General features: G+C 38.3%; 1 protein-coding gene across 5 annotated transcripts in view; it reads right to left on the minus strand.

Moving 5' to 3' along the window:
• LOC145986766 (uncharacterized) overlaps nucleotides 1-26,860 on the minus strand; it is a 177,227-nt gene that overhangs the window by 26,735 nt on the left and 123,632 nt on the right. For all 5 annotated transcript variants that reach the window (XM_083121150.1, XM_083121149.1, XM_083121148.1 and 2 more), the window contains 8 exons: nucleotides 12,650-12,755; nucleotides 10,424-10,568; nucleotides 9,855-9,928; nucleotides 9,104-9,210; nucleotides 7,256-7,485; nucleotides 5,595-5,717; nucleotides 4,765-4,874; nucleotides 1,838-2,038 (listed from right to left, as the gene is read on the minus strand). In XM_083121150.1, coding sequence (XP_082977276.1) covers nucleotides 1,838-2,038; nucleotides 4,765-4,874; nucleotides 5,595-5,717; nucleotides 7,256-7,485; nucleotides 9,104-9,210; nucleotides 9,855-9,928; nucleotides 10,424-10,568; nucleotides 12,650-12,755 — 1,096 coding nt within the window. The remainder of the gene's footprint in view (nucleotides 1-1,837; nucleotides 2,039-4,764; nucleotides 4,875-5,594; nucleotides 5,718-7,255; nucleotides 7,486-9,103; nucleotides 9,211-9,854; nucleotides 9,929-10,423; nucleotides 10,569-12,649; nucleotides 12,756-26,860) is intronic.

The following is a 26,860-nucleotide window of genomic DNA, read 5'->3' on the forward strand; positions in this document are numbered from 1 at the left end:
TTTGAATTCATTAAATGTACATTCCAAAGTTCTTGGTGATTTAAAAACAATTTTGAAATTAAAACTTCTAAAAATTTTTGCAATTTTATGTGAGAATCCCTTGTGGAATGGAATGCACACAAATTTCTTTTCAACAGTTTTTTGCAGAAGAACACTGGAATAAATTAAATAATGAAAATGGTAACATAGATCCAGTATGGAGTTTTCTCTTTCACAAATGGAGTAAGCCACCATCTTTAAAATTTAATGTAACAGAAAACATCAAGAGACTTTGTGAAAACAATGATGAATTTGAATTACCTGATGATATTTGGGATTCATAATTTTAAAAAATCTGAAATAAAAATAAAACAGACTGCATTTTTCACAGTTAAGTTGCTATATTACAACAATGTAACATTGACAACATCCATTATATAACGGATTCTTTTTGTTTAAAAATTACTAACCATTGTTATAACTGTATCTTTAGTCAAAATGAAAATAAATGTCTGATGAAAGGAGCGTGTGTTTTCCTGAAACGTGACAAAGAAAAACTGTTTTCTTATGCTTGTAATAACCGTAAACTATAGGAAAATAATTCTATAATGCAAGCAATGCGTACATATAAGAAAAACTATTAACGGTGTATATGACCATATATATTAAATATGTAATTAAAACTGAAGTTATTAATTAATTTGGATCACATTTATACATCCTTTTTTCAGTTTTTAGGTCCTTTTTTTATATTTTTAGGTCTTTTTTTGGCAATTTATAGGTCTTCAACTTCCAAGCCTTAATCATGACTAACAATTCAACACTATAAATGATTTTGATCAGTATTTGAAATGGATATTGTCAGCTAAGGAGATGTTCGCTCAAGCCTTGAGGCTAGATGGCGACTCCTATGATTTAACATAGGAACAATGGGACAGCTGGGGGGATATTTCCCCTGAATCCCCCTCCACTTTCAACACTGCCTTTGATCATTTATCACGCAGGTTATTAGAGTGGTCTAGATCCAGTGGCACCAACTTACATGCACCTGTGGAGTTCAAGCCCACCAAATAATTTGCCTTGTATTGTAGTTATATTTTAGCAATAAAATCCCCATTAAGTGCTGCATCAAGGGCTTTTTGCTTGAGCGTCTAATAGTTCACACGGACGATGCTATAGATAGTGTACGGAATTGGCAGCTTCTTTGCTCGAGTGAATAACGCTCAAACGGGCAAAATGATCGGTATACGCTCGAAGCCCAGTAGTTCACGTAAAACTGTAATTTGGATCGTGCAGTGAAAGATGCAGTGAAATTGAAACTTAAGTGAACATAGTCATCATCTTCATGTTAAAATGTAATTTACTAATACATAGTGATATATGAAAATGAAATAGAGGATTATGGGCTGAAACTACCAAGGTGAATTTTTACTTATAGGCTACGATTATTGTCACATTGAAATGATATTTAATTCTACACACTCGAGTGTGGGAGATTTGAATGAGTATAATCGAGTGAAAGTGGTCCCATATTTAACAAAATAAACAGTTTCATAATTATTTATCCAAAGAATTCTTCCAATAACATGTTAGATCTCTATTTTGATTCTCGTCAGTGTTCTACATTATTTATACTACCCGTGGACATGCCATTATTACAAAAATAATGGAGTATAAGAACTTATGACACATACTGTGCTGTATAAATTTATGCATCAAATCTCAAAGTTCAGCCCACCAAATGTTTTTCAAAACTTCGCGCCACTGGCTAGGTCTAGTTCACAGTGGGCCAGAGCCCACCTTTGTCCACCCAGTGACGATGCCACTGCAATGCTACGTGACAAAGTAACTTGCTTACCTCATGGATACCACAAGCTATTGTACGTCTTACAACAAAATAAGGATCACAGGCAAGATCACAGAAGGCAACATAAAGCTTTTCGTGAAAATTTTCTGGCCCACTCGTAAAGAGGACCATGGCAGGGAAATTGTAGGCACATTGCTGTCTGCACTGGGTGTACTTGTCAGCATTATCCACCACAGGAACTACGTCAGGCATCTGCAAGGACAAAGAAACGTGCTTTAAATATTTGCAGTATCTGCATTCAAGACATATTATCAGTTTTAGAAAAGTTACTCTAAGAAAGTAACTCATTAAACAGTTACTCTTCTTGAAATTTAGCTCTATTACAATTACAGTTACTTCAGAAAGTAACTAAGTAAGTTACTTTTACAGTTAATTCATTTTATATAAGCTACAGTGGGTTCTTATTCTCTTGTCCTGATGACCATCTAAAATTTACAATGATGTTCATTAAATTATCGCAAATCTCACATAACTAATAAAAAATATAGAGGGAAAAAATTAAAATTAAGCCCTGATGCTTGAAATAAATGTCACAAAACATTTCTTCATAATGAATGTAATGAATGTATATATGAAGATTAATATCTTATTACATTGCGTGGAAAGTAAATGGCTATTTCGTTACTTGTTATCTTAAAAAGTAACTGCATTACAGTTATAGCAGGGCTTCCCGATGGTGCAGTGGTAGTGTCGTCGCCTTGTAATCAAGGGGTCCCAGGTTTGATACCTGGTGGAGGCACAAGTGGTTCGGATCCCACTTCAAACTGTAGGTTCAGTTATGATCAGCCTTACTGTGCATAAAATGGACTTAAAACACCAACTCAATCAATCAATCAATACAGTTATAGCAACTAACTTTAAAAACTAGTGGCTCAGTCGGTAACGCATCTGACTACCATGCTAAAGGTCCCGGGTTCGATCCTCGGCCGGTTCAAATCCGGGAACTTTTCTAACGTTGGAAGCGGCCACGATGCCCACCCAGCATCGAATAACATGGGTACCTGGGGGAAACTCTGGGGGGAAAAGGTGGTCAGGGGCATGATGCTGATCACATCACCCCAACCACGACCGGATCAAGAAAGTGTGGGGCGTTACCCCCACACCCCCTATATGCCTTCATGGCTTGGTGCTATGCAAAGGGGAGCACTTTACCTTTTTTTTTAGTAGTTACAATTACCATTATTTGAAAAATTAGCTGTTAGTTACAACTGTGTTACAAGTAACTCTTTACTCTCCAACATTACATATTATCATTAACTCAGTTGTTTCATACACTTTGTTAATCCATCAATTGTATTCACACATATTGTTTGTTTTAGTTGGTGTTTTAAGTCCCTTTAAGGCTAATCGGGATTGGCATAGGCGGAGTTCTGGAGGGGCCGGGGGGGGGGGGGGGGCTGGCCCCCCAACTTAAAAATACTAACAAAATAACACACAAATAAGTTCAGTTACTACATTTTTGTTATGAAGCCATATCGCAAATCTTGACATTTGGCATGATGGCATGTGCTGTAATTGCGCCGCAATAGCGGGTAGTTCTTACAAGTGGGCACTTGCGAGAGGATATTTTCTGTTATGAGGCGAATCCACATCTGGTTGTGTTGCAGAATGGGTCAAGAGAAATTGAACATTTTAATGATCTTATACTCTGAATCAGATGTTAAAACAATTAACATAGACGATTTGATTGATGAGTACAGTTTGAAGAAAAAAAATGTAAAATGACTTTGTGTTGAGTGAACAGTTACTGTTGAGGCATCGAAAGAACCTTTTAATTTAATTTTTCGAAAATTTCTGAAGCTTATTATTGTACCGTAACTTTTATAAAGTAATACGAGTATTGTATTAATAAAAAAATAATAAAATGCAAAATGCAATAATCATACTGTTTTGCTTCTTTTAAAACTGACAACCAATATACTAATTAATATTTGTTTACTTAAGCGAGGAAATTTAACATTTTCAAATCTAAAAGGCCTAAAATTCAGTGTTTTTAAGTTGTTGTTCTTTTTTAATTTCCGGGGGAAGGCCTCCGGACCCCTTATAAACTAGGTGATATTCAATAACCCTCAAGTACATCATATGCTTCTCCCAGAGTCTGGTCCCCCCAAAGCAAAAGCTCAAACTCCACCCATGGGGACTGGACCTACAGTTTAACGTGGGATCTGAACCACTATGTGCCTCCACCTGGTATTGAACCCGGGACCCCTTTATTACAAGGTAACAATGCTACCACTGAACCATCAGGGAGGCCCCATCCTGTATTCACACATATCAATGACAATAACTGAATTACGTGCAACAGTTTTGGCCATACATTAGCTGAATAGAGTGAATCAACTGAAGTAATTTTGTGTCTTGTACACATTGTGTTCATGACATTTATGTACTTCCTGTCTGAATGCTGTAATGAGATGACCCAACATTTTTCAGGTTTTGCACTTGTGCTTCTGTTATCATGATTTAATTTTCTATCACTCTCTCTCTAATTGAGGATTTTTGTATGTAACATCAGAAAATTCAGGCTGATTACAGTGTCAGATCAATAACAGAAAATAATTCTTACTTCACCCAGTGGCTACACAAAATTTTGGAAAAACACACAGCATCATACAAATACAGCTTACACCAGTCAAAAATTGCTCATCTGTAAAAGTAGCTTTGTTGACATGCAATTCTGCTCTATAAATAACAATATGCCCTATGTGTATCTCTCATGAAAGAAAGTGTTGCACAGTGAAGTGTGCCAATATTGTCAGTGTTCACTTCAAAGTATAAAAAAATTCACGTTCCTTCGAAAAAATATTTCAATCAAGTTCATACGTTCTAACTTAATACTCCTATGAATACTTTGTTTCTCTGATAGCCTATTCATAAACCATGAGAGCCATTAAGGCTATCTTTACTTCACTACTTACAGGAAAGGTTTCATTCTTCCCAGAGTCCTTTGAAAGATGTGGTACTCCAAGCTGAGCCAGTTTCTGGAAAAATGTAACAAACCATTCTTTTTCCTTCAGCGTCAAGTTATCTGAAAGAAACCAGAAGAAGAAAAAAAAACACATTTTACATTCTGTCTTAAATTACAAACACAAAAGCATAAGACATGGTGCTGGAAAACACTTTGTTTATTACTACTGAGGTGCACGAAACACACTAAAACTGGCAATGTTACACAAATAGTGTAAATAAGAAACACAGGTCAGTGCAATCTGTACATGAATTTTCTTTGTTTATGTTTCCTTAAGTGTAATCAGTTTTAGTTTAATTTTTGTTCAGTTATGTTAAAAACAACATTATTGTTTTCTTTTCAGGAAAGTACAGTAATGTGAAGGAAAAACTATTATTTGAGGTTACTGAACAACAATTACTTAGCAAATGTAAAATGCATCATGCCTATCAATGGGATATGGATCTTTACATCTATTTTCCTAAAAGTGAACTGGTCTTTTAATTCATAATATGTAAATAAATGTACTATTTGCATTACAATGTGTTGTTATAATATACCCAATATAAAACATCTTTCTTTACATTCCTGATGTTGGAAGTAAAACAAATTGGATAAATAATGTACTTATACCTTACAACTTGCAGTGTACAGATACCAACAGAATAATTTTAAGGCCTTGAGTAAGAGGTTTTGTTTATCATATCTTGAATCAAAGTACACTAAAAAAAATAGTTCCTTTACATCAGGTATTTGACGAGTCCCTTTGAAATTTGGTCAAGTTGGAAGCAAAATACTCACTTTGCAACCCCAGACACAGCTTTCCCAGTTGCCTCGCTATCACAGGTAAAACAGAATCCTCGGCTTTGAATGAATTCTCACACAGCTTCTTCACCAAGGGAATAATTGTTTGCTTGCAAGTGTCTGGAAAAAGAGGAACAAGTAAACGATAATTACATTGCAGCACCAAATTTTCATGGGTGTCCCTTTCCTGCAAAGATGCTGATAGTACATTTACTTCTTCCTTTGACAGATGTGATCTTTTACTACTGGTCCAAAGCTAATCCAAGTCATTAGTTGGGGTGATAAATAACATAGGAGCATCCTCCAGCCTCCACATTACAATTTCCACTTCAAGGGTTGTTTTCTCAAATCTTCACCAAGTTTGGTAACATTGATCTCACTTCAAACTGAGAAGATGCCATTGTATACCCCTTACCATTGTAATTTCAACAAAATAGTTCCTTTATTTCTCTCATAGTTTACAGTTTAAAAAAACAAAACAATTGATTGATTGATTTACTTTATTTTACTTTGCTTTTTTTTGCCACTTTTGACCAATCGAGTGAATGATGATGAGATCAGATGGATGAAGGGCAATCACAAACATATATATGACACAGGAAGAGCCTCACGGAGGATTACACTGGCTGTGAGTCTAAACGCCAGAGCCTCGTTGATTTGGAAAATGAAGACCAGGGTGTATATGTGGAAGTGAGGTTGGCATTTGAGTGTCTTGAGAGTCACCCCTTAACAAAAATAACTATGTTCCAACATTGTAACATTATTGACAAGCTTCATTGTATAACTGCTTCTTCTTGTTCCTGTTAAATTTATTCCATTGATTTAGTAATGCAAGGTGGGCCATGGGAAATAGTACAAAGAAAATGTCCACAATCAAAAGTGCAGGGTATGTATTGATGGCTGTGCAATACACACACACTGTGATTATGGATGCACCAAACATCATGAGTATACACCAACACAAACTTCAACACTGAACACCAGGCCGCATCACTGCAGCTTTGCAAATGTTACCTAAAGCTTCTCATGATGTTCTGAATTATTTCCTGGGGAATTCCTTCATGGATTGCACTCGTCAGCTCCCCAATATTCTTCTGCTAGAGGGATAAAACTTTGTCTTTCAGATACTCCCAAAGAACGAAAAAGTTTGGTGAGCTAGATTGTCATGGAGTATCTTCTGTGGAGCCACATGGCTGCAATGCTCTTATCACGCATGTAGGTCTCCCTGCAGGGTTGCCACTTGTTATTGTACTATTTCCCGTGGCCCACCCTGTAGTATTATTTATTTCAAAGCTATCTGATGGTGGGGGGGTTGAACTAGCAAAACCTCCTCCATGATGCACTATTTATTAGAGTAGTTCGGTGGTTATTGTGCATACGGATTTAAGTAGCTTGGAAATAACTATGTTGCCATACAAATCATCAAGCTACTGCACATGTGCAGACAGTGTCAAACATGTACAGTCACGGACACTCCTGGGTTGTAATAATCCCATTAAATTTCAACTGAATTGTTACAACCCACAAGTGTCCGTGACTGTACAATATTTCCATTTACAATCTAATCTCTAACTTTAAAGCAAGAAAAGTCATAAGAATAAGTTCTGAGGAACACTTTTCCATGCTCTGTGGAAGATCATATAAAGCTTGTAGCTTACCGTCATCCAGCAATCCCAACATATTAACCACAGAGTCCACTGCAGCCAAACGAACAAAGCTCTCCTCATCGTTTGCTAGCTCGACCAGTGCCGGAAGCAGATTGGGCCTGGCCAATTCTGGACCCAAACCTCTTGCAACAAACTCCAGTTGCTGGCAAATGCAAGCTCGCACTTCATAATTGACATCTTGACACAGGGACTGGACAATGGGCAGAAGCTCCTTCTTTATCCTTTAAAACGAGATGTTCAAGACTTACACATTGCATTGTAGGTTCGGAGATTGTATCTCTCAACCAGCAAACTTTATTCAAAGCATCCCCTCAGTTGTCTCATTGTCACTACGTTAAAGAGGAGAATTCCCCCCTCCCCCAACTAGCTACAAGGTTTGACCAAACATCCCCCACCTAATAATTTCCACTTTGAGCATTGATTTCAGAAATATTTAAGACATGAAAAATTATTCATTTTTTCTGTCATAACTGACAAAATCAAAATCCAATAATGGAGTATGTAACCCTACTTACATACCTCAAACAATTATGATACTTTGTTAAACAAAGCAACATTTGTTTGCAAAAACTGTCATTAAATAACAGGTATAATGTGCTAACAGATAATATCCATGAAATAATGAAGATTGAAATGGTCAAAAGGTCGAGAAGTAGGAGTAGGGCAGAATGTCCTTGAAAACCAAGATTTTCATACTGCAATAGCCTATACAGAAAGACCTGTAAACATTTATGCAACTTCTTACATAGGTTAACATGTGTGTGTATTTGATTTCGAATTGGTAATTTCAGCCACAAATCAACGATGGTGTTGTTTAAAGAACTCCACACAGGCAGTGGTGTAGCAAAATATCGCGAGGCCCTGGGCAAGATTAGAATGCGAGGCTCCCATCCATTCTTTACACTTGAAATTTCATTGTGAATCGATACAAAATCTTAAAGGATATGTCAGCAAAATATCACATATAAATAATAATAACAATAATAATTAATTACTGACGAAAATTATATTTAATAATATGTGACGGAGAAATTTACATTTGGCAGAGGTATATTCTTGTAACACAATGCTGGAATTTTCTTCAAGCAAAGTAGTTTAAATATGTTCTTCAGGCACTAACACATAACTGAAATTTTTTTTTTTTCAAAACAGAAATGCAAGTAGAGCAGGGGAAGAGAGTGGGTACTAAACCACAACCCTGCCAAAATATCTAGCTACGAGGCTGGCTCTTAGACACAATCGGTTTCAATATCAACAAATCTTAAATGCCTCACACCTTGCTCGGTGGCAGCTATAGGTGCTTTTTGTTAAAATATTAAAATTGGAAATGCAAGGTCAAGAGAAATAAGAAAAAAGACAAGACAAATCACTTTTTATTCAAGAAAATAATAAATGGACAAAAATGTACAAGCAAGTTATCGTGAATTTTTGCGTAAATATTTTACATCAGAAATATGACAATAATTTTGCTTTTTTCTGGGCCCCTTAGTCTTAGGGTCCACCCACCTGCATGTTATGGCTCTGATTTCAAATTATAACGTTTAACTAAAATTTAAAGCTAGACATCAAAACAGAATGTTTTAATTTTATTGCCCCCCAAAATTAGCCTTTTCCATGTATTTTTCTCACTTCTATTTATTACATTTTTTGTATCAACCCCCCCCCCCCCCAGGTAGTCGCTTACTTCACCCACCCCTTGCTACACCACTGTACACAGGTAATATGTTTGTCAGATAATTCTTACAGTTTATGAATATCAAGGTGTGTCTGTATGAACATGCATTCAATATTATTTTTTTTAAAAAAGATATAAACTTTAAATAACAAAATAATACATACAAAAATGGCTCAAATTTTGTTGCAATCTTTCCCAAGAGCTTACTGCATGCCAATCGTGAGGCTATTGGCTGTGAAAGCTGCCCCTTGTAAACAGCAATAGACAGGATCTAAATAAAAACAAACGTTATTAAAATTCATAATGCTGATAGAAAACTGAACATAAAACTATTATAACTGCTTCCATACTAGTACATTGTACAGACAGAAATAGATTTTACTGGAAATAATTGACACTGAAAATGGTAATTATGCTCCTATCATATTTGTTGCATGTGTGCAGTACGACTAATTACCACCAAAAAATAGATGAAACCTTCCTGTTAATATTAATACTAGTCATGCTATGGACCCTATTGTGAAGTATTACGGCGTGACTCGAAACCAGGATGCGGTCTCTCGATAACGGTGTTTCTGAGCATAAATGCTGATTTACTGATTTTCATCTTCTACCGGCCTAGTGCCATGTCAGCAGAGTTTTTCCAACTCCGCTGAAGGTCGCTGGCGTGATTTGCTTTTAAGAAGCTCTTTTCCAAGGCTTCAGCGGGACCCCTTCTTATAACAAGATTAGTTAATTTATTTATGACGTTCTGGGTTCGAGTCACGCTGTAAAGTACTTCACCCTGTATAACAACTACATAGCAGAATGACATCTAATGTAAAAAATAATCCTATAAGTGATACTTGTTTTTAATTGTTAAACTTCTTCCATTTGTTTTTGTACAAAATAGGCAATACCAAAAAGATACTTTACCTCCTTTCGAATAACATCACTAGGCAGAAGTTCAATCACATCCAGAAGTGTTTCCAACCATGCATTGGCAACCACTATAGAATAAAACAAAATAAATACAATATTAAACCACATAAATAATGATGCATGAGAATACATAGTTACTAACAAATATAAAGTAATGAATACTATATATTTCTTAAACACAACACATAATAAAAACGAACATCAGCAAAGCACCAAAACAATTAATCTGTACCATATTTATAATCTCAAATGAAATTTGCATATTTAATATTAGCAAGAATACATCCTACAACTACAATATGCAATTTATTTAACTGACTAAGCATAAATACCAAAGTTAGCCTAAAAAGAAAATGAGGGGAGAAGAGTGTTAACGTAAATTATCTATTATCACACTGTTCATTTTGATAATGCAGGACACCAGTACTTCAAAGAGGGAAATGAAGTTTTTAACTCTTACACACATTTTGAATTCATCTGAACAATTTTAAATATAGGCCCCCAGGCTGGGATTGGCCGAGATAAATACACATGCACACATACACACACACATATTCATCTACCTGGATCCTTGCTATCAATCGATGTTAGAATACTTCGTAGAAAGGTTTGAGTGAATGTTGTAGGGTGCACAAGTTCTTTTTCTAAGATGGAAAGGAAACTCGAGCTTGCAGCAAGTTGAAACTCTGGCCCTGCTGTTGGTAATGCCTGTGTGAAAATTAAATAAAATACTTAATAGAAAGCACATGCACAAAATATGCATACATAAATATTGCTATTTTTCTTACATTAAAATTGACAATTATATTTTCAATTTGTATTTGTGGTATGAACAACTAGAACCAGTAGCAGTGATTGGGTGCCAAAACTAGGGGGAAGGGGGGGGGGAAGGAAGCAGGGACAGTTTACATTATCTTGGTAGACAAGGCTTAGCATTAGGGGCCATAGTGCAGGGACAAAAGTAGCAAAAAGTGGGGGGAACAGCCCCCCCACCTCCCCCATAATCGTAGCCACTGACTAGACCTTGATTTCATTAACAATCAATATTTTGTGTCATACACATTATGTGTGTGTGTGTGTGTGTGTGTGTCTGTATGAAAACTAATTAAGAATGTTATAAAAAGTACTATTGGTCTTATAATAGAATGAGTAATATGACGACAAATCATTGTATAATAGGGGTGTAAGGGGTGCTCCTTCCATGTAGTGCACCCAATAGTCAACCTCACTTCCACGTAGTACACCCTGGACTGCAGACTAACGAGGCTCTGGCGACTGGCCCCAAGGCCAGTATAATTTTGTTTGTGTTGTCCTGTGTTTTGTCCTTATTTGTGCTAAGTGCTCTTTTACAGCCTCAGCTTTTAACGAAAGTCAGAAGATTTTAATATTTTATGCTTTTAGATATGCAACGTTAGAGTTGTTCTGTGTAACGATAAGGGGCTGGACCTCCGTATAATGTGACGGGTGCAAAATAGCCTTAGTGTTGACACACCCAAAAATTTTATATTCAAGTTCAAGTTCATTGTATAATAATAGTTCTTCAAAAGATTATTTTGAACTTTGCTTTCATTTTTCTTTAACATCACCAGACTGATTGTCTATTAGATTAATATTTTTAAAAATAAAAAATAAACCATGTGTATTTTCTCATATCCGTTATTCTTCAAGTAATTTGTGTGCAAAGTCTATTAATTTACATTAAATTTTAATGACAACTTAAAATGAATACAATGTAACTCTTTAAATATTTTTTCTATTAACTGCCAAGTATACTGCATGACAAAAATGCATCGCAACATTCTTAGACTGTGGGAACTAGTCAATTGGTCAAATTTACTGACTGAAGTGACCAAAGTAATAAACATCTAACCAAATACTGGCTAATTACTAACCAATTAATTTACAGGCTCCTGATAAATTTGCATTTAGAAAGTAAAACAGATTTACTTAAAATATATAAAAATTATCTATCCTCCACAATCCCCATAGTCATACACGGCACAAAAATCCTTTGAGGGGCAAGGCTTGCCAAGCAGCTTTTCATTGGATGGTCCATCACCGCCTTTTCCTGGCTTTCTGGATGGGAGCCAATATCTTCTCTTCAAGTAGTTCTTCAATTGTCCCCATGCCAAGTAAACATCAATTTTTGGGCTCTCACCACAAATGAAAGACAACTCACACCAATGTAAGATTATTAACCATTCAAATTTGCCGTTCTTTTTTTAAAGCAGAAAACTAATATTTTTTATGAAGTTGAGACAATGTATTCTCCAATGCCTCCAGCAAGAGCTGGGCTGTGTTGACTATGACCATATACCTTTTGCATTGTTTTTCTGAGAAGTCATCACGTATTCTCCAAAATGCAGTAATCGTCGTCACCTTATAATCAAGGGGTCCCGGGTTCGATACCTGGGGGAGGCACATAGTGGTTCGGATCCCACTTTAAACTATAGATCCAGTCCCGATTAGCCTTACTGTGCATAAAGTAGACATAAAACACCAAATCAACCAATCAAAATGCAGTAATGTAAACAAAAATCATGAAACCCAAAACACAACAAAAAGATTCGACTTTACAGACCAATTTTTTTAAAAAAACTGACAAAATACAGACCAAGATAAACATTACAGCTTTTACTGACTTTAATTACTATTTTCCATCCCTGCATTCCAGATGGTTAATTGAAACGTATTTATATTAATTGGTACTTTACTGGTACGTCCTGTACACTCATAATAAGTAGACAACATAAAACTCGAGATTTTGTGTTGAAGGAGAATTTCATTACCTGTCGAACTTCAGGAACAACTCGTTGCATGCAGGCTCTCGCATCTCCTTGGAGCAGGTTTGGGAGTGTCTGGACCACACTGATCTTCTGCAGGTCTTCGCCATCTCTGAAATATCCACACAAAACAATATGTCAGAACAGTATGATGCACAAGTGGCAGGACTGACACAACAAGAAGTTTGTGATGTAGTAAAATTCAGGGAATACATTGAAAGATTCTCAATTCTTTTCTTCTGGAATTTGTAAAAGTTGTTATTGTTAGATCAATACAGTGCTTGAAGTGGAAATTCCTAGTTGGGGGGGAGAGGGGGTGCTTGGTCGAGTTTGTGTATGGTATGCTCGAATGGATTAACATGAGAACAAAGCCGTAGATGGGGGATTGCTTATGAAAATGTTCTAAACTGGGGGTGGGGGAATAGCATGCCCCTACTTCGAATAGGCGAGCAATTGAAAAATTTACAAAATACACCTATTTTCAACTTGTCAACAGGATCCCTTCCCTCCAATACTCCAGCAGTTTGATTGCATTGTATTGTGGTTATTTCGTGTTACTTTCCTGTCTTTCTAGGTTAACGGGAACAATGAAGATGAAAGAGCAAACACACTTGCGCTGTTCTGAACTCAAATCTAGAACCTTCCAGAGATTCCTCTTCCCTCAGATGGGAAATTGAGGATAAATAATCTGTGAATTCCTGGTTGCAGTGCTCGAAATAGGGAAAACATATAGATGCCAGCCCCAACACCCGTCAAGAAAACATGTGTAAAGGATTTTCAATCTGCTTTACTGTACCCAGTGCATCAAATTCCAATGCCCATGAATGTATCCTACTAAACATGCTGCTGCTTCTAAAGGGAGGAAGCTATGCTCGTTAGCAGGGATGCCAACTTTTAAAAAAACACTGTGCGAGCTCAAAAACACTTGACTTGTAAGTTTTAAAAAAAAAAAAAAATCCTCCCTTCCATGGGACAACAGTCTCAATTCTCGGCAATGACGAACACGAGCTCTAGCGGTAGGGTAGAAGAATAAAGGGCACACACACACTCGTGCACTAATAAAATGCATCCTCACCAACTTTTTTTTAAAAATGTTATTTTCTGATTTCAAAAAAACAATCTTCCACGAATCGCGGTAAGAAATATAATACTCCCTCTGTCCCATAATTATAGTCCGGAATGCCAAAATGGTAACTTTTTATTTATGTTCTTTTGGATACTTGATCGGCCAATTTGTACTGATCCTTGAGTAATAACACTGTATGACTCATTCCCGTGTTTCATTTTCTTCTTCTGTATACACCAATGTCACAGTTTGCATATCGGACAATTATTATCGGACACCAAACAAAAGTGTACCGGACAATAATTATGGGACAGAGGGAGTAATAATAATAACACGATAAATTATTAGGTGGGCTCGAGCCCCATATAAGTTGGCGCCACTGGTCGTTGGAAAATCTGCAGACTGAAGCAGCTTTACCCGGCGTTAGTTTACTGGCTGCCTTCGATCCTTTTGTGTTGTCGATGTGGGCGTAGGCGTAGCCTGCGTGGGAGTTTGTTCCATGCAGAAGTCGCTAATCGAAACACTCGGCTGGCTCTGAATGCGTTCCCTTCCCGGTGCGTGGGACAATCGGATCTCATTTGAATGTCATCTTTCTTCTCTCGTTCTTTTTTTAATGCTCAAGAGACGCATAACATTCCCACGCCATGTTTGGTGACGACGAAACAGTTCCTAAATCAAACATGGAAAAGAGAGAATTTCCGGTTGCGTTACACAACGCAGTGTACTGTGGGTTTTCGTTAATTAAGAATAATGCGTGGAATTATCTGCAAACAGTGTGGACAAAATGATACTTTTCAGAGCTCGAAATGGAAATTTTCACGAGACGGAACGCTTTATTTTCGTTAACATGATGTTGTCTTTCTCTGTTGTATCTGACTACTACAGCGTCGAGATTAACGACTAGCAAAATGATGCGCTTTATTAAAATAAATATTAAAAAGTTTACATAAACATGAAATAATATAAAATACATTGGACACAAGTATTCTGACATTTTCTTTCCTTTTGAAAATTTAAACAAACGGAAATCATGAATGGTTATCAGCTCGTCCAACCAAAATTTTAAAAAAAATTCAAGGACCAATTTGTGCAAATGAAAGATATTTTCACATTGTTATTTGAGCGTGATCAAGGAATGTATATATTCATCAGAACGTCAACAATATAACTGCTCAGCTTAAGAAAAATGAGTGACCATAAAAAGAGAACCCGAAGTTGTTTGGTTTGGTTTGATTTGGTGTTTAAAGTCCACTTTATGCACAGTAAGGCTAATCGGGACTGGACCTACAGTTTAAAGTGGGATCCGAACCACTATGTGCCTCCACCGGGTATCGAACCCGGGACCCCTTGATTACAAGGCAACGGCGGTACCACTGCGCCATCGGGGAGGCCCAACCCGAAGTTGTGTAAATATATTGTGCAGCAGGAGGATATCTCTGTCAGAACAATCAAATCCAAAAGACACGATAAATAAAAATAATTAGCACATAAAAGTAAAAACAGAACACAAGGCACAAAAGATGAAGGCAACACAGACGCCATCATACTCTGCTAGGTCGGCTCGTAGCAATAACGCATCTCCACGTAGAGATGAATGCTATAATATGTACTGTTAAATAATATTAACAACTTAGTTTATACTGAAACGCAAAATGTAGTGAAATATGTAAAAATAAATAAATAAAACGATCTGGAACGATCCGTTGCTATTTCTGACGAGACGGAAAGGGAAGGTTCCAGATATTCACGAACTGGAAGGCCGTTCCGGTTCGTCCCGATCCATTTCAAGCTCTGGTGCTGTTGTTTCCACAAACTTGCCTAGGAATTTCTTCAGGACGATATAATCTTTTTCGTTAGTCAATGCAAAATAGAGATGATATCGACATAGCCGTATTTAGAGGGGGGGTTTCTACGGTTCAACCCCCCCCGAAACTTCTGACATGTTGGATTAATGGATGATCAGAAACCAAAATCTGTAACAAATTTTCAATTTTTTTTCAAAGCATCACAAAAATACAAGGAGACAATGTTGAAACGATCGAGCTAGAATTTTCATACATTTGGAATTCTGAAAGTTGAGTGAAACAGGATTTATTCTCGGAATCGCAGCCCACCCGCGGCCCCTCCATTATCACTTCTGCTGTCATCTTTCGAGTGTTGTTCCTGCGTCACAAGGAATATAGACTGAAGATTCCCTTATGATTGTCCCAAAATTCCCTTTCCAGCTTTTAAATTCCCCGTCCGATAAAGTCGAAAACAAACCCCCCTTGATAGGAGTTCAAACCTAGTACCTCCAGTTTCCTAGTGCATTACGTTCGCGATTGAGGTTACAATCCATGCACAAGGCTAAGCTTTCAAAGAGAATAACTGGTTCCACACTTTTCAAAATTCCAAAAATTTAATTTTAAAGTCAAACAACAAAAACTTTATGACTAAAATTTCCATCTAACTTTTAAAGTTTTTTCTTGAAGGTATCTAAAGTTTAATGACGAAGTAAAATAATTGTGCATTTCAGTACACACTGTATGAAACGTAAAAAAATACAAAAAGAAACTTATGCTGGATATTCACTCATCTGCTGGATTGAGTAAGCTCCCTCAAGGATATAACAATAATATAATAATTATTATTATTAGTATTATTATTATGAAATAAAATTGTTTTATTATTATGAAATTTTAATTATTATTGTACAATTATTATTATTATTTATATTATTCAAATTTCTGGCGACGCCCTGGGAACAATTATGAGTGAACCCCCCCCGAAAATTTTTCCTGCCTACGGCCATGGATATCGAGACTAGTCTTTGCAGTGTTGGTTTTGTTACGGCCAACGTGTTATCACTGAAATTCTTTCTTTCCTTTATCTAATGGATTAAATATCAGTGGCGACTCGTGGATTTTTAGGGGTGTAGGAAGTTATGGTAAACAGACCGAGGAAAGTTTTCTAAAATGCGTTCAATTACACAGTCACACGTATCGCTTGTATCTTGTACTAGCCATTTATAATATAAGCTCCAGGCCGTTCCTGCCTGTCGTGTGTGGATTGGGAACAGCTTTGTCAATACCAAATTCCTCATAAGAAAAGTGCTGTTTCAAGTCTTATAATTTTGTCGCATTTAGCATAATTTGTTAGGGTCTATCATCCTACAATAATTATCATACAATAATTATTCATTAATCATTATCATTTTCTGATGACTGTTGTAGTAGTTTTAAGATCAATTTATGCCGCTATTTTGGAGCTGTGAACTGCGTTATAACTATTTATTATACCTAGTTAAGCAACATTAGGAATTTCGACCATTCAATAAAATGGGTTCAGTGTAGTGCTTGAAAAAAGTTGAACAAAATTCAACGATTGGTAACGGCTTCCGTTTGTTTTATTTGTGACCTCCAACTTTCTACCGATTTCCTTTTACAAAATGTTTCTCACTTGTTAAATTGTGGAGGATAAAGAAAAGATGAAAACAAGAGGATGGACCAGGGTCTGTAAAAGCTTGTCCCTTGGCCGGCTACTTCCTTTTGTTTGAAACAAGTCCGCTGCAAAAGTACGTACAAACAAAATCTGGAGATTTTTAAAGAAGTATAGAATTTCCTCAAAATGTCTTCATTAGAATTCAATTTCTTTGTTTCCCACGGACGTCCGTTTCTAAGATGATGCCATTATGACAAACACAGAGTGTCAACGAATTCCAAGTTTTGCTAGGTTTAGAACTATTATGTTAGGATTGGCATCACTGATTGAGGAAACGACTGGAGCTTCCTCGCGGAACGCATAACTGGGCAACCACCTCCCTCCCTTGCACTGCCCCTCGTCCATCTGCCTGTAGGAAGACGCGAAAGCTTCCTCAGCCTTCCAGCGGCAGGCAAAGACAGACGGTCGTCTTTGGGCAGCAGATCTGGAACAATAACAGATTGACTCTTGACACTTGAGTAGCGAACCTACATTGCGCTCATAATTTTATAACGTTCATTAAATTCTTAAAAGGTACAAAACTGGAAATATGTATAAATGAACTGTACGAAGTTCCTCACTTCCTACATGGAGGAATCGCCCCTGTTAAATATTATGCACCTAATAGCGAAAGTAACTGAATTACTGGAAATATATTCTGATTTCCCCCTCCCCGCCTCATAGCATATAGCCTACTGCAGCATGGTGCCAAGGTGTAAAGCTCTTTCATATACGTATATTTTAGAAAAATATGTACCTACATGTTATTTTTTATATGAAGGCAAAATCCCCCCCCCCCTCCACACACACACTAAACATCTTTATGGCGCTTTCCGCACCATTATCCATCCCCCTTCTGTGGGTACTAGCGTACGCAGGATTTTTTCGGAAGGCTCTGGAATTGGAAAAGTGGATATGCCATAGTTGCGTTCTAGGTAAGGTAAGGCTACTTTATACAATACTACCTGATTGCCCGGCGTTGCCCGGGTATTTATTTATACCAATCTTCTATTAGACAGGAAAATAATGAATTCTAACAATAGTGTAAAATGAACTTGGGAGTTGAACGGCATTGGGAGTGTCACTATTCATTTTAGCGACCCCGAAAAGTATGGATTCCACACTAATATCGGTCGTTTTCGATTATTTTTACATGTCACCCCCTTCCTACCCGCACCTCTAGGCGTACTAAAGGTAGCATGAGGTTGAACGGCATTGAGAGTGTCACTATTCATCTTAGCGACCTGAAAAGTATGGATTCCACACTGATATCGGTCGTTTTCGATTATTTTTACATGTCACCCCCTTCCCACCCCTAGGGGTGCTAAAGGTGTCTTGAAGTTGAACGGCATTGAGAGTGTCACTATTATTCTTAGCGACCCCGAAAACTATAGATTCCACACTGATATCGGTCGTTTTCGATTATTTTTACATGTCACCCCCTTCCCACCCGCACCTCTAGGGGTACTAAAGGTAGCATGAGGTTGAACGGCATTGAGAGTGTCACTATTCATCTTAGCGACATGAAAAGTATGGATTCCACACTGATATCGGTAGTTTTCGATTATTTTTACATGTCACCCCTTCCCACCCCACCCCTAGGGGTGCCAGGGGTGTCTTAAAGTTGAACGGCATTGGGAGTATCACTATTCATCTTAGCGACCCCAAAAACTATGGATTCCACACTAATATCGGTCGTTTTCGATTATTTTTACATGTCACCCATTCCCACCCCCACCTCTAGGGGTGCCAGGGGTGTCTTACCCCCACAGTATTTCTTTCCAGATTGCGAGTGATACGTGTGTACAAAGTTTGGTTGAAATAGCTCCAGGCGTTCGAAAGTTATGCTGGAACAAACACACATACATCCATTTTTATATATACAGATATTTTGTGATTAGCATATTTAACCCGTTTTAAAAAAATTTCCAAGACAAAAATGGTAATCATGGACTGTTTTTAAGGAGATATTGCATTTGCCATTTTGGTTTTTCCCGAGTTCTTTACTACTTTCATTTGAATTTTTTCTCAAAATTTTGTGAGGGGCTGCAACCCCATCAGTCCCTCTCTGCGTACGCCTGTAGGCACCCTGAATAACGAAACACCATTTACACCGGAAATGCATTTGCCATCATATTTCTCTTGAAAAGTTCCCTATCAGTTTGAGTCGGCGGAAACAGGATTTCCCTCTCGTGTGACGCTCGCGCGTTCGAACCAAAGTTTTTCTTTCCTTTTTCGTTCGTCGAAGGCGCAGGTGTTCAACTACAGCCGATTAGGGCTGGAGCAGAAAACGCCGAGACGCAATTATGGAACGGGAGAGGAGAGGGCTACGTGGAGTGAAAGAGCAATACGAGGAAAGGCGCAACCCGTCCAACCTGAAGAACAAGCGTCTCACTTCAATTCCAAACATTTTGCGCAATTTCGATCGTCTCTTCTTTTTGAAGACCTTGCACACTGATTTATTTTTAACTTTGCCACGAGTGACAGAGAACAGGCATTCGTGTCGCACTTTTGACTTGACGAAAGAAGAATAAAAGGTTATTCTTCTTCTCGTGGAAAACTGAGATATACAGGGACGTTCATATATACGTCAGTTTTCTATTTCTTTTTAAACCGAGCCAAAGGCTCGACAAAAATATGGTACAGAAATGTTTTCAGCTAGAGCTTGTAATTGTACATGTATGTTAAGAGTCGAGTGATAAACGGGATTTCAGCTCGACGATGTACAGTCACCGACAAGAAAAATGGAACACCTAGATCCTGGAATTTCCGCAAGTCGTTGTGAGTTTTGCTTAACTCTACGGCGTTGGTAGAAGTTATCATTCAACTTATCGCCTTAGAGTTAGGCAACACACACAACACCTGGCAGGGAAGCGAGTATTTAAGGATCTAGGCGTCTCATTTTTATTGCCGCTGACTGTACAGAAGTTAACCATAATTTTCAATTTGAAAGGAGAGGTTGCTTTCGTTGGGGGCATAAAAATAAATTTCCACCAAAATGGTATTTACATCAACTTTTAAGGTGGGATGTCATCTTTTACAGATAGGCGAGGGTCAAAGGGTATTTTAAAAAGCAAGAGACTGAAGGGAACATTCCCATCTCTCCATTGATATTCTTAACGATGATACGTACTTTAAAACCAAACAAATAACGAGTTAGTAACAAAATAGAATAACAATGAATTTTAATACACAAAGTGTATGAAATGTAAAAAATGACGACAGTTGTGTCCTGGACATTCACTCTCCTGCTGAATATTATAGAAATTATACCCCTAGGATATAATAATAATAATAAATTTAGAATACAATTTGTGTATTTTTGTTATTTTCTAATTATTGTATAATAATAATAATAACCATGATAATAAGTATTATTGCTATTATAGCTACTGAGTTTTATCCATGGACCGACCAGATCTACAAAAATGTCTGCTCCTAAGAAAACGCATAATTCTGCATCCGGCATTTGTCTAGGAGGCCTGGGGGCAAGGCGGGATTCCATCCCAGATCCTCTTGACACGAAAGACGCCCATTATGCAATTAGATCACAATGTGGTCGTTAGCAATATTCAATCACGCGCAGAAGCACCAGTTGCGAGTCTCCTTGAACGAGTTTAAACTTAAGCCATGAACTTATCAGTGGCCTTGCATTTCCCGCTTTTTTTCGCTTCCTCTCGTCTTACTTTCCCGCGCAATCGAAATCACGCAATATCACAACAATGCCTCGGGAACCAGCTAATAGCTGTCACTGTTCTAAATGTCTGTTTAAAACATTGGAATTATGGTAGTGTGTAGTGGAACTTCGGGGGGGGGGGGTGCTTTGCCTACTTTGGGGAAAGCTGGAGGTGCCTGTATGGATCAACATGGCTAAAATGCAGTAAGTGGTGGATGCCTACGCTATTTATCTTAGTGGAGGGATGCTTCATGAGAATTTTCTTAACTCGGGGGGTAGCATCCCCGATGATCCTTCCACTTTTGGCACTGCTGCCACCCTCCCCCCCTACAAAAAATCTGTGGGAGGCCTTGACTGGGATGTGCATTATGTTTTGGGGTACCCTTCACAACGTCACAGTCACTGATATATTATCGACACGTCCCACACAACTATTCAATTGATTCATTGATTGAGTTGGTGTTTTACGTCCACTTTATGCACAGTAAGGCCAATCGGGACTGGACCTACAGTGTAAATTGGGATCCGAACCACTATGTGCCTCCACCGGGTATCGAACCCGGGACCCCTTGATATCAAGGCCACGACGCTACCACTGCGCCATCGGGGAGGCACCACAACTATTCGAAATTCTCCATCTCGCCACTAAAGTTGTCACGCTGCATGAACACACTTCGGCCTCACTGTGCTCAGCTGAATACTAATCGGGATGCAGCGATATCGGAAACGAGCCTTATATTTAATTCCATCCTCACAAACTTGGCCGAATTCCATTAACATCCGTGTGCCGCAGAATGAGCCTCCCGATAAGCAAGTTAACAGCAGAGTAGGCAAGCACAACCCGGCATAAATCCCAAAATGTAATTAAACCTCAATAAAATATGACATGTGGAGCGATAACGGAGAGCCTTGTGGTGAAATATTAACACTGGCGAGATGCTAATTAACCTTTGGAAACCACAATACAAATATATTTTGTTAATTAAATTTTGCTTTTAACGCGTCCGTTAGTTCGGAAATGTGCCGGCGTAAAATGCGCCACTATTTGCAATCCTCAATGCAGAGGCGTATTTAAGGAACGTCACCAAAAATATTGGGGGAAAAAATGGTTGTCAGCATTTCTTGACTCGCAAAGTTTTATTTTGTAAAGCATCAGGGGGCTAATTAAAATGGGGATGCTGGGGAACGTCGCCTCCCCTCACTAGACTAAAGCATGTCGGTAAATTTCAACGCTGCCAGCAGATGTGATTTTTATCCCCAAATAGAAATATAAAAATCAGATTTGTAACACAAATACTCCCACGTTTCTTCAATAGTAGCTCTAAGATACCCCCCTCCCCCCCCCCCAGGGAATGTGGCCGCTACATGGCTCCATTCCATGAGCTACAGCCACGCACCTTCTGCTTCTCTCACACTTTGCAGCGCGTCGGTGCTGCCATCTATTGATCAGTTGTAAAGTCGAAGGTGTTATTTTTCATTCGCCCCTCGTATTTGCGTACAAGGTTGCCATTCAATAGTTTCCAAACATGATATCTCCATTGTGGTCTAGTCAAACACAGACTTCTGACTAACTTTAACGGTAAAAACTTAAGACTAGTTTCGAACAGAAGTTTTAATGGTATAACAGCTATGTTTAAAGTGGAGTGCGTGGGCATACATGATTATATTGCAAGGATGAGGGAAAGAATGTTTAATAAGGAAGTTCCCCAGGCCATATGCAGAACAGTTTATTTTTTTAAAAAAGAAGCAGTTTACTTTATTAAAAGTTCTTCCCTGGTTACAAGTACTGAACGAGGGGGGAGAGAGAGAGAGAGAGAGAGAGAGAGAGAGAGAGAGAGAGAGAGAAAGAGAGAGAGAGAGAGAGAGAGAGAGAGAGAGAGATAGTTTTGTATTGATGAAACTAACTTCGTAACAAACCCCGCCGAAGAAAATTTCCCATCCATTTACTGATTTTTTTCCGTCTGAAAGCAAACTTTCGTAACTCTCTGATTAGCTTTATGATTTCTCCTCGTCTCTCCGAAGAATTCGTGCATGCAACAAAAGTTTTGATGAAGAGAAAATGTTGGGCGACTTTGCAATATGTGTACATCTTCAATTTTAAGTTTCGCATGCGAGTCGAGGGAGCGGAATTATGCATACGCTGAAAATGAACCTGTGCCTTTTTTCCTGTACTTCAAAAGTCAAAACAAAATTTCTTGTGCTGAAAGCAAGGATAGGAGGATGGAAAAACAACATATGGGTTCTCCAACTTTAAGCAAATGAGTCAAGTCGATCGGGACATCGACTTACAAAAAACGAATTTACCGGGTCGTGGGCTCACGGAGGTTGAGAACCACTGCTTTAGAGCTATTTTTACTCAACATTTCTTACTATGGTATTCTGAATTTTGATGCTCAATAATAGCTACCGGTACTTCAGAACAGTGGCGAAGATATATTACAAGCAATGCAAGCACTGCTTGCACTATTAAAATATTTTTTAATGTAATTACTAGGGAGCGGAAGTTGATGACTTAAAAATATAGGTATATGACCAATAGAATGTCTTAAAAAAATTGGAAAAATGACGTAAAAAAATTCAAAAAATGACCATTAAATTTGTTAGTTTCAGGTTAGAAATTGGAATTAAAAGGAAATTAAACAAAATGCAATCTTGCTTTCAAGAAGAAAAAAAAAGGCACCAAATGCTAGCATATGCACATTCACTTAAAATATGTAACGAGGATTTACAATGGAAACAACCGAATAATTTTAAAACAATTTAATGAAAAAGCTCGTAAATTGCAATCCTGCGAGGGACCACGGTTTGTTTTGTTGCACGCCGGTGGTAAGCTGGGGTTTGTACAGAGAGCGAAACAAGTATTTTTAGCTTTTAAAAAAAAACAAATCTGCCGACTACCATGACGAAATGAACAGTGTTAGGTTTGAACAGTGGTTCAACGATCAACTATTACCTAACATTGAATCAGGAACAGTAATTGTTATGGACAATGCATCCTATCACTGTAAGGAAAACGAAAGTATTCCCACCTCAAAAAACCGTAAAGAAGATATTAAGGAATGGCTAACGTCAAAAAATGTACCCTATTCTGACGATTCTCTTAAAAGAGAATTACTCAGTATTGCAAATTCTGTGCGAGAGAGATTCAATATTAATAATGTGGACTCGATTGCAGAAGAGCGTGGGGCAGTTGTTTGTAGGTTGCCTCCATACCATTGTGAAATTAATCCAATTGAAATGGTATGGAGTCAGATAAAAGGACACGTTGGACGACATAACATTAGTTTTAAGGTGAATCAGTCACCCAGGAGCAATGGTGTAATTACTGTAGGCACGTCGAAGGGGTTGAAAATAATATGTGAAAAGCGGACCAACTGCAGGATGACAATAACCCTCTAATCATTAGGTTAAAAACCGGTTCTTCCAGCAGTGACGAGACAAGTTCTGATACGGCAGCAGTGAACAGTCCGAAGACTCAACGATGGAGGGTGTTGAACCACTGTCCGATTAAGGTAACACTTATTATATAATATTTACGTTAAAAACTGTATTACTGTATTAACACATTAGATAAATGAATGTTACTTTATGAAATAGATTAATTATGCTTGCATTTCATAAGAGTCTCCCCATGGCCTCCCCGATGGCACAGTGGTAGCGTTATCGCCTTGCAAGCAAGGGGTCGCGGGTTCGATTCCCGGTGGAGGCACATAGTGGTTCGGATCCCACTTTAAATTGTAGGTCCAGTCCCGATTAGCCTTACTGTGCACAAAGTGGACTTAAAACACCAACTCAAACCAAACCAAGTGTCTCCCCATACTTTGTTAACTCCGGTTAATAATAACAACAATAATAATCATGGAAAACTAACAACTATAACAAATATAGCAACAATTGTAACAATATACAATACATACAGCATGTTTATTGTGAAAGGAAGCAAGCGCGGTAATCCCGACTGGCGATAAGAGCTAACGCACCTTAAATGGTAACACCGCGCGGTTTCTCCATAAGAGCAATTTTGCCTTCACGATGTGAAAACGACAATAGATAGCGTACGGAATTGAGAGCTTCTTCGCTCGAACAGGCAAAAACAAGCAGTATACGTAGGTTTACCATACGTCCGGGATTAGCCCGAACAGTCGTGGTTTTTTAGTACTGTCCAGGGTTATGTCCGGGGTTTGTGAATCTGAACATGAAAATAGCTACCAGTATTGAATATTCACGACCAGAATTTAAGACAAACAAGCCATTTCTGAAAAAAGCCATGTCTAGTGAAAAGTACAACTGAGTCAACTAACAGATAATGCTTCCTAGAACAGAGAGGTTTCCTAAACATCAGAAAATGTATTATTCAATTAAACATTTGAAAATTAATTGATTGGTTTTAGAAAATAATGTTAATATATTTTCTTGTACAATTTATAGTTTAATGTTCCAATAAAATATTAACGCTTTTAAGTCATTTCAATTTTTTTTTTGTAAAAAAACTGAAATTTAGCAGTAACGAGTTGATCGCCAATATGTCCTGGGTTGGACCCAAAAATATATGGTAAGCCTAAGTATAAGCTCGAAGACAAGTAGTACACGTATGAATGTAATTTGTCTATGGTACTGGGTGCTCAAATATGGATCGTGAGTTGAAAGACGCAATGAAATTCAAACTTAAGTAAGAATAGTCGTTATCTCCATGCTAAAATGTAGTTTAATCTACAGGTATTGGACAAATAATGGAAACACGAGTCAGAAGTGGGACATATTTTCAATGTTCCTGGTAATACTGAGCACGGCGGAAATCAACCTTCTCTTGTTTGTTGCAGGTAGACAGTAGAGTGAAGCAGTGTGGTAGTGCACGTTGTTGAGGTGTAGTGAGTGACCAGTATAGCCGACCTGACGGAGTTTGAAAGAGGTCGAATTGTTGGTGCCCGTTTCACTGGAGCATCTGTGAGCAAAACAGCGAAGTTATGCGGTGTAACACGAGGCACGGTCTCGAAAGTCATGACCGCATACACAGTGCACGGTGAAACAGGGTCTGCTGAGCACAATAGTGGTTGAAAGACGAAGCTGCAGGAAAGGGACCGCCGGGCCTTGAAGCGTATTGTGACGTTGCACAAGAAAACAATGGCCTCCAAAGTGACTACAGAACTTAATCAGGACATAAACACCCCGTGTCATGCAAAACAGTGAGGCGGGAATTGCACCAAATAGGTATCCATGGGCGTGTTGCTATTACCAAGTCCCTAATAACTGAGACGAGTGCTCGAAGGTGTCGTGCATGATGCAATGACCACAAAACTTGGACGTTGGAGGACTGCAAACATGTCATTTGGTCAGACTAGTCAACCTTTACCCTCTTCCCCACTGGACGCGTGTTTGTATGGCGAACACCCTCGGCAGCATACGATGTGGACTGTCACCGCCCGACTGTCAAACATGGTGGCGGCTCTATTATGGTCTGGGGCATTATGTCATGGTATTCGGCAGCCCCCTTGTCACATCACACAGTCGGGTCTCATAAGCAGTGTATAGAGAACTCTTGGGTAACCAGATCCACCTAATGGTGCAAACCTTATTTCCAAACCGGAATGCCATCTTCCAGGATGATAATGCCCCATTCATACGGCTGGCACTGTTCAACAGTGGTTTCCATAGCATGCTGATGAGGTTCAACATCTTCCCTGGCCCACCCAGTCCCCAGACCTGAATATCATCGAGCCTCTGTGGGCTGTTTTGGAATCCAGAGTTCGGCGTCGATTTCCACCTCCTTCGTCTCTACCTGAGCTGGAGGCTGTGCTGCATGAAGAATGCCTTCAAATTTCACTCACCACCATTCAGGACTTGTATCGGTCTATTCCGTCCCGAATCCAAGCTGTATTGCATGCTAAAGGTGGCCCAACACCGTATTAATACATGATGTTCCGACTTCCACAGGTGTTTTCATTATTTTGTTCAATCTTGCCAGTACAGTGATATATGAAAATGAAACAGATGATTGTGGGCTGAAACTGCCAGGGCG

The sequence above is a fragment of the Lepisma saccharinum genome, chromosome 4 (genome assembly GCF_977018435.1).
Source record: "Lepisma saccharinum chromosome 4, izLepSacc3.1, whole genome shotgun sequence".
In the NCBI taxonomy this organism is placed as follows: domain Eukaryota; kingdom Metazoa; phylum Arthropoda; class Insecta; order Zygentoma; family Lepismatidae; genus Lepisma; species Lepisma saccharinum.